The sequence below is a fragment of the Perognathus longimembris genome, chromosome 17 (assembly GCF_023159225.1).
Source record: "Perognathus longimembris pacificus isolate PPM17 chromosome 17, ASM2315922v1, whole genome shotgun sequence".
Classification (NCBI taxonomy): domain Eukaryota; kingdom Metazoa; phylum Chordata; class Mammalia; order Rodentia; family Heteromyidae; genus Perognathus; species Perognathus longimembris.
The window spans coordinates 6,748,526-6,757,582 of NC_063177.1; the positions used below are offsets into that span (position 1 = coordinate 6,748,526).

At 56.4% G+C, this 9,057-nt stretch overlaps 1 protein-coding gene across 1 annotated transcript; it reads right to left on the reverse strand.

The window, feature by feature from the left end:
* Positions 1-2,579: 2,579 nt before the first annotated feature.
* On the reverse strand, positions 2,580-8,747 carry Efnb3 (ephrin B3). Its single transcript, XM_048365896.1, has 5 exons — positions 8,117-8,747; positions 5,663-5,955; positions 5,396-5,488; positions 5,180-5,284; positions 2,580-4,758 (listed from the first exon to the last, which is right to left on the reverse strand). The coding sequence occupies exons 1-5, from the start codon at positions 8,236-8,238 to the stop codon at positions 4,349-4,351; spliced, it is 1,023 nt and encodes a 340-aa protein (XP_048221853.1). The 5' UTR covers positions 8,239-8,747; the 3' UTR covers positions 2,580-4,348.
* Positions 8,748-9,057: the final 310 nt, after the last annotated feature.

Genomic DNA, 9,057 nt, shown 5'->3' on the forward strand with positions numbered 1-9,057 from the left:
TGAGGCTAGAACTCAGGGCCTGGGCACTGTCCCTGAGCTTCTTTTGCTCAAGGCTAGCATTCTACCACTTGAGCCACAGTGCCACTTGCAGCTTTTTCTGTTTACGTGGTGCTGAGGAATTGAATCCAAGGCTTCATGCATGCTAGGCAAGCACTCCACCACCAAGCCAAGCCATATTCTGAGCCCAAATCTATGAGACTCTTATCTCCAATAAACTACTCAGAAAAAGATGGAAGTGGCACTGTGGCACAAGTAGTAGAGCACTAGCCTTGAACAAACTGAAGCTCAGGGACAATGCGGAGGCCCTGAGTTTTAAGCCCTAAAACCAACCAGCACATACATAAAAAAAAAAAAAATCCCACCCAGCCACTCCTGTGCTATGATTCATTTTTCCACCACTGTAATTAATTGTATTATGCTATTCCTGATCAAAAATGGACTTAAGGCCTAGGCACCAGTGGCTCGTGTCTATAATCCTAGCTACTCCAGCGGCTGAGATCTGAGGATCACAGTTGAGAGCCAGCCCAGGCAGAAAAGTCCATGAGATTCCCACTCAGAAAAAGCCAGAAGTGGCCCTGTGGCTCAAGTGGTAGAGTGATAGCCTTGAGCACAAAGTGGCTCAGGGACAATGCCCAGGCCCTGAGTTCAAGCCCCAGGACAGACAAAAAAAAAAAAGCACTTTGGGGATGGGGGGGGTGTGGCTCATTGTTAGAACAATTGCCTATCATATGCATGTAAGCTCTGGGTTTGATACCTAGCACTACCAAGATTTGGTGGAGGTTCATAAAAGATTTGCTTTGTGAAACCAGGGACTTTTTTTTCTTTTTAAAGACAGGGTTTTGCAATGTGGCTGGGGCTGGCCTTGAACTCACTGTGTAGCCCAGCTTAGCCTCAAACTCAAAATACTCCTAAACTGAGCTTCTCAAGTGCTAGATTAGTGATGCTCTGCCACACCTGCCAGGGATACATTAACCTACCCCAAAGTAGACATGAGGTTGAGTGACTGAATGATTGGACAGATGAATATTTTCCTTCCATTCTTTGTTGTATTTGTTATCCCAGTAGTGTGTCTATGTACTTAGACATGTGTTGTTCTATGTGAAAGTCACCAGCATCTTCAAATAGCTGCAAACACACAAGTCACTGCACATGGGAGAAGCTGTAGCTGAGGTGTTGTTCATGTCAGGTGGCTGGCAGGGAGTCTGGATGCCAGCACTCCGAGGGGTGTGTCCCAGGGCACTGTGCAGTGTGTGCTGCTTGGCTCCTCTCCCCAGCTGTGCATCCGTCCCCAGGTGTCTTCCTGTCTCTCAGCAGGATAGGATGTCGTGGCTGCTTCATTGAGGTGTTTGTCACAGAGACTTTCCCCACTCATCTTGCCTTCTTGTCTTCCCACCTGTACCTCTAGATGTAGATGTTGGGGGCACTCTCCCTCAGCTCCCTTGCCCCCTCACACATACAGCCCTGCCCCATTCTTGGACCCCTCCCTTTCTCAGTGGGCCCTGTTGCTGGGCTCTCTGTTGCCATAGTGACGGTTGCCAAGTCCCTGAGGCTGATAGCCAGCGATGGGGCTGTCGGCTCCATCCACGCGGGAGACTGAGGGGGGCTTCCCATTGTGTGGAGAAGGGGATGTTGCCAAGACAACCAACCCCCACTAAGGGCCAGGGACCAGCCCTTACACACACACACACACACACACACACACACACACACACACACACCCTTGAGCCTCCCCACCTCCAGCAGTTCCAGTGTGGCTTAGAAGGCAGAAGTAAATTCCAGACAGCCCCCTACCTGGCCACCCAGTTTTCAACTCCTCTCCTTCAGTGCCTTCACCTCTCAGGACACAGGTCTTTCTCTTACTGAGACAGGGAGAGGGGGCAGGGGTCACAGGGGAGAGAGGAAGGGAAGGGGAACCCCTTGACCTCCAGGCAGATGGGAGACAGCAGGAGGGCACCTAAAGTTAGGGGAGGGGCAGGAAGGGCAGAGGTTGTGACCCCTAGTGACTCGCTCCAGTGATGCTCCTGACGGCTGCTTTTGTGATTGGAGAATGGGGTTGAGTCTAGGGAGCTGGGCACCTGGGCTTTTGGTGGAGAGAAGAGCCTGGATAATGGGTAAAAAGGCAGCCAGGAAACAGGCACTTGACGCCTGGGCCCTTGAGTCCTTCCTAAATTCTCCTGATCCACTCAAATCCTTGTTATGTGTCCCCAATAGCAAAATTCGAGTTAGAGGTGCCTTGAGGAAAGGTGATAGGGAATAGATGTTAAGCATGACATGTTTTCACCACTTTGTTTCCTAATTTCAACTCATTTCCTCTCCCAGGTGTTTTGGTTTCTTATTCTCCCCACACATCCTCATCGGAGTGTAGTGTCAGTCCCTCTTGTGTGTGTTCCTCACCCTCCCATGCAGGTGGTTGCCTTCCTGAGCCTTCTCTCTTAGTCCACGATCCCCTCCCCATGCACGGCCCCCTCCTCACCATCCCAACCAACCCCCACTTTCCCATCCCTATGTTTTCGCGTGACCCACCCCTGGGTTTGAAAACCTCTCTAACCACAGATCCACGCGCAGTCATTCTCCAGCCTTCTCATCAACATTTTTAGTTTTTTTATTTCTTTTTTGTTTTTGTTGTTCAAATTTCCCTTTTACAGTAAAACTATTGAGGTGACGGCTGTACCCCGCCACCTCCCCCATGGCAATATCAACTTCCTGTTCCCCGGAAGGAGCTGGGAACTACAGCACCAGAGAGATGATTTGGTCTCTGGTAGAGAAAGCAACCATCTTGGCTGGTGATTGAGGTGGCCAATGTGGTGCCCAAGGGCAGCTTTGATCTAATAAAACTGAGCTGGGAGGAAACTGAGGCAACAGCTGATTGTGCACTAGAGAGCAGGAAGAGGTATAGGCTGGTCACTATAAACACAGTGGCCCTTGCTAAAGTACCACTGTCAGCTAGACCAGTTGGTAAGCCACCATTTTGGTCACTAAGAAGGGAGCTGTTTGAGTTTGAAGGGAGAATAGGATGAACAAGACAGCCATGTAGTCACTGGGGGAGAAGACATGAGCTCTTGGGGGTAGTCCTGTTGATCAACAGAGATTATACTGGGGTACAGGAAGGGAAGAACAAGACAAACTGGGCGTGCCACAGCAAATGGCAGTCATCTTAGTTGTCCTAAAATCACACAGGTCACAAGGGAAAGGAGATTTAGGGGGAAGTGCCACTGAATACTAGGAAAGTTCAGTCCGCCTCTGTTCTCTCACAGTCATTAAGTTCCAGCTTCCTCCTGAAACAGGAAGTTCTGTCCCCCTTCTCCACAGGGTAAGAACCATCCACTTCCCACCCCTCCCAAATCCCCAGACTAAGCCACTTGGAGTTCCAGCCAGACACCACTTCCTGTTTCAGAAGTGCTACTTCCTGTCCTGGATGAAGGCACTTCCAGTTCCTGCTGCACTGCTTCTGCCACTTCTCAGGCCATTTCTGTCCAGGCCTGGTCACTTCTTGTCTGGAGCAAGTCACTTTCTGTCCCAAGTGGCCCATTCAGCATCAGGCCAAGTCCATCATGTCCCCACTGGTTCATATCTTGCTATCAGCCACTGGATAAAACAGGACACTTCTTCCCATGGTAGCTGTCATGACCCAACCACCCCAAATGGCTGGAGTAAGTACGTAGAGGCCTGGGGCAGGGCAGAGAAGGAGGCCCTGCTGCCCATACCCTGAGCTGGGGTGGAGCGCCACAGCCTTCCCTATAAGGCCCCCATTTTGGGTGGACTGAGGGGAGCGGTTGATATGAAAAGTCAGAAGGGGGGGCCAACAGCTAAGGGGGGAAAATGCTTTGACACCCCACCCAGGAGATGGGAGAGGCACAGGTTAAGAAGCCAAGAGGGCAAAGGGAGATGTAAGGAGGAGGATGCTAGGGATGCTAGGGAAGAGGAACAGAACAGACCTAGAAGCAGGAGAGAGAAAGAAAGAATAAGAGATAGAGACAAGAGAAAAACTGTGAGAGGCAGAAAAGACAGAGGTGTCAACCAAAAGACAGACTGTTCCCATCCCTATGCTGGGTGGGTGAGGGCGACAAGGGGAGCTGGGCCATGGTCAGAGAGGAGGCTGAGCCTGTGCCCCCTCCCCATAGGAGAGAGACAGAGGGGTGCCCACGGCCAAACAGGAGAGCAAGAGAGGGTACAGTGGAAGTTTTAAGGGATCCTAAAAGTTGAGACAAGGGCAACAGCCAGGAGGAACAAAGGAGTTGGTGGGACAGAGGGGCCCAAGAGATGCCAGAGGTGACCTCACACCAGGAATTAAACTGGAGGCACACCCCCAAAGAGGGCCAGATTCACGAGAGCCAGGTGGGAAGAACCCTCATACCTTATAGTAAATGTTTGGAGGGCTCTGGGGGGGCCCATCCTGCACGATGTACACAGGGTGCCCATAGTCACCACTCACCTTCTCATAGTGGGGGCAGAAGGGAGGATCTGCAGCCCCACTGCCCCGCAGAGCAATCCCTAGCTCCCCAGGCTCAGCCTCCCGAGGTCCCATCCCCCCGCCGCCCCCCAGGCCCAAAGACCCTCCCCTCCCAAAGGAGCCAGGACCAGGGTGGCGACTCTCCGAAGGCTTGGCCCGCCGTCTCCGCCAACACATGGCACCCCCAGCCCCGGCCACGCCCAGCAAGAGTAGCGCCAGCCCTCCAGCTGCCCCAGCCACTGCGGGCATGCTGGGAGGGGGCAGGGGGCCTTCAGCACCCCTGGAGGTTGCATTGCTGGTGGGGTCACCTGGCAGGGAAGGGGTGAAGGAGGAAAGAGGGGGAGGGGCTGAGGGAGCAACCTGGACATCTGGATACCCAGCCCTGGGGTTTGGGGGGGTTCCCCATGGTCTTCCCGAACAGTGCCCAGCCCCTTGGGGACCCCATGTCCCCTCCCAAGCCCAGCTCAGAATCCAGGTGTCCAGCCTGCAGCTCCCTGCCACGTCCTCCCCACTTCTCTGACAGCGCTGATTGAAGCACTGACTTGGCTAATTAGTTCTAATTGAGTCTTTTCCTCATTTGGCTCCCATTCCCTTCCCACCCTCCCATCCTCTTTTCTCCTCTTTCCTGTGTCACCGCCCCCAAAACAGGAGAGGGAAAGGGAGCGGGTGAAGGCAGGGCAGCTGGGGTCTGAGAGCAGAGAAGGCAGGGACCGGCTCCCTGGTTCCTACCTGGCATGCTTTCCTTCCCAGGGTCCAGGCTGTGGGCTGCCCCTTGGTCTCTCTCCATGGGCACTTCAGACACAGGTTTTCGGGGGAGAGTCCCTCCTCGGGGACCTGGGCCCAAGAGAGAGGGGCTGAGACAGCTGCTCCTGATCAGATCGTACTGGCCTTCGCTGTGGCCCCTGACCATGACACACTGCCTGTGCCTCCCTCCGCCCCACTCACTTTGTCCCACTCGGAGAAGCACCTTCATGCCTCTGGTTAGGCACACACCTCCCTGCAAGCTTTCCAGGCCTTCCCGAGTCCCATCCGAAGTGGCTGGGAGAGAAGAGTAGAGGGAGAAGTCTGCATTGTGAGGCCCACACCCTGTCCCCACACCCTGACAAGAGCCCCACTGAGAAGCAGGAGGTCTCCATTCGGACTCCAGTGGTCCCCTCTGTGCCCACCCTGCATCCCAGAGACAATGCCCCTCCTGCCCCAGCCCAGCAATACCAATTATGTAGTAATCATGGTGCGAGCGGAACTCGTGGCCCCAGAGATTAGGGCTGTACTCCTGGAATTTGATGGTGAAGCGGAGATCCAGGTCCGGCCGGTCACAGGTAAGGAGGAGGTTTGGGGCAGGGGGTGCCTCACAGCGGCGGCCTTGGGCACCCCCTACCAGGTACAGCTTGTAGAACTCATAGTTAGGAGAGGAGTGGGGGCCAGGAGGCCGGGCCCGGGGACAGAGCAGGTCTAGCCTGTCTCCAATTTGAGGGTACAGCACATAACCACCCTCTGCCTGGAACCTATAGGGAAATGGGCAAAGGAAACAAGGAAGAGATGTCAGGGGTGTGGTACCCAGAGCTTCCCCTCCCTCACCCACAACAGTTCTCAGCTCCCGCCCAATGCCTTTGTCTGGGTGGAAAGTCGGTTCTGTGAACGCAGGCACCAAGGGCTCTGGGCGCTCACATCAGAAGCTGCAGGAAGCCCGGGCTCAGAGGTCTCTTGCCCCTTGGTGTGCCCAAATGCACTCTTCAGCCCGCCCTCACCACATGCACACTGCCATCTCCCGCTCCATCAACGGGCGCCGTTGTCATGGCAACAGGATGCCAGTTACCAAGGAGCTGGCCTCTCTGGAACCACACAGCCCACCCCTCCCAGGTGATTTCACTATTCCATGGTAGTCAACCATAGGGGTACAGACTCCCCTTCTCCCTTCCCCCTACCAAATCTCAGGGATTTCGAGGCAATGGGGACAGGAGGGATGGGGGGAAAGGTGCAGAAGGTGGTCAGCGTCCCAAGTTAGCCCGGTGATGAGAGAGGTGAGACAAATGCCTGGTTTGGCAATGACCATCAATGGAGCTTTGGGAAACCAAGGTGTAGGGACCACCGTGCCTAGGTCACTTGCCAGCCAGTCCCCCCACCCTGGGGCTCAGATTTCTTGCTCTGGAGTAGAAGTAGTTGACACAACCAGCATTTCCTTGGCCAGTGGGTCTGAACAATCATGGATCGAGCACTGCCTCAAAGTGCTACGGCTGCAATTCTTGCAATTCTCCGGGTGCATTCATACGTGAGGCAGGATCCCAGGGGACTGCTGCCAGGTATCTTCCCAGACTTCTAAAGAACCCCCTCTCCCTCCCCTGATCTTTTTTTAAAAAGCCCTAGGATGCCAACCCTGTTGGAATAAGCCTATATTATGTGTGGCTGGCATGCCTATCTAGCCACACCTGATACTAACTCCAGCCAGGAGTTGACAGGTGGGAGAGCCTGACTACAGAGAAGACACTGAGATTATCACTCACTGAGATGTGGGAGGGAGAAAGGGATGCAGGACCGGAATATAAGAGAGTGACTAAGAAGCAAAATGAACAATAAGTCTGTCTCAATTGTCCTGAGTGTATAATACCCTGGACATCTTACCTCTAATCCTCGTTAACACCTGTAAGAACTGAGGATACAAACTCAGAAAGGTTAGGTGGCAAACCCTAGACCGCACAGCTGAAAGCAACAGAGTGATGAGTAAGATAGAGAATCGGCTAACCTACGAAGCCCACTCCCCTTTTCATGGCCTCCCCCAGCGTCCTCAGGAAGGGGAAGAAGGGAGAAAGTTTTCAAAATGCAAGAACTCTCTTGCTAATGGGAACAGGAGCTGCATGGGGCCAGGGACCCAGATGACCTCTCAAAGGTCCTGTCCTACCCTGTGAGGCTTGAAGTTTCATTTGACCCCTGGCCTCTGTTCAGAGCAAAGCAAGCATGCCATGGGGCAGAGGCCCCAATGGAAGATGATGCGGGGGGGGGGGGGGGGGGGAGGGGGGAGAGGGAGCAAGAGTCCTCAGGACTCCAGAGGCAAGAGGGAAGGAAGGAGGCTTTTTCCAGAAAGAAGTCTTCATGCCGGGAAGGTAGGAATATGCTCTGGCTGCAAACTTGTTTAGCCAGCGATTCACCCACCCTCTGGCTGGAAACAAATAGTGAAGTCAAGGAAAGTTACCCCCCCCCCCCAACAGAGCCCTTGCCCTGCCATCTCCAACACCAAGTCCCTTTTGGGAGAGAGGCACCTAGCCTTTCCCCTCATCGCCTCAGCAGCACCTACTCACTCAGCGGCGCTCTCGTGAGAGCTGACATTAACCAGGCTCCCTCCGAGCCGATGACACAGGTCTCCCACAGATCCAGTAACCACTCGGCTGCCCTCCTACTGCCCGTGAACTTTTCCTATCTGCCCCTTTGGGGTCTCCTAACTCCTGACACATGGCCATCACCACCCACTTCCTGCACTATGTGGGACCCAGGAATCTGGCTCTCAAGATCACTGCTCTATAGTAACCCGTCACCCCCACGTCAGGGCTCCAGCCCCCTCTCTGCAGGCCTCCTCCCTGCCCGGAGAACCCAGGCCCCACATCCCCAAACCTTCCACACCTACCCCTACCCAACAGCGTCTGGGGTCCCCCCCACAAGCTCCAGGCCGCTCACCTCTTATTCGCCGAGTTCCAGTAGACAGGCTCCAGGCTGAGCCCAGACACCAATCCCAAAAACCCCAGCAGCAGCAGGGCCCCGATTTGCACGTCCCCCGGCCCAGAGTGGGGGCCCCCCATGACCCCGCCAAGGCCTGGGGGGCGGGGCACCAACTCCCCCAAAGTCGCTCACCCCCCCCAAGGGTGACTCCCCTCTGGCTGCTGAGCCGGATCACTCCAGTGGGTGGCTGGTACCCCCCCAACTCCCACGCGGACCCGCTTCCCGCTCTGCCCGCGCCCGGGGTTCTGGAGCGCTCAGAGCCCTTCCAGGGGCCGTCGGCAGGCGCCCCGCGCGCCCCTGGCCCGCGCGCCAGCACCCCGGGATTTGTGCGCCAGCCTAAGTAGGGGGCTGGGGGGGCCGGGGGCCGGACGGGGGCGACATGGGGCTCGGGCGCGAGGAAGGGGGGATGCCGAGCCGCAGCCCCAGCCTCGCCGGGATTGAGGGCAGCGGGCTAAGGGAGGAAACCAGTCCCGAGCCCAGGAGGGGGGAGTTAAAGGAGAGGCGGGGAGGGGGAGAGGATGGCGGAGGGAAAAACCGGAGCTGGAGCCGCGCCGGAGCGGGCGGCCGCATCCCGGGCCCACGCCCCCCGTATCTCACTCACCTCCGCACCTCCCGCCGCCCCGCCTCGCCTCGCCGCCCGCCGCCCCGCCTCGCCGCCTGGCGCGGTCGTCTCCCGCGCCCCCTTTGTCTCCCCCAGTGCGTCTCTGGCTGCGCGTGTGCCTGTCCGCCTCCGGCCTCCGATCGCCCGCCCGACCCGCTGGGCTCTTCCTCTCCCGAATCCAGAGGCTCTCACCCTTTCCACCCCGGGGAACCCACCACCCCCTCGCTCCGCAGCCTCCGCCTCCTCCGCCCCGGGAGGGCCAGGCACCCCGGCGCAGCTCGGGGACCCGCAGGTCTAC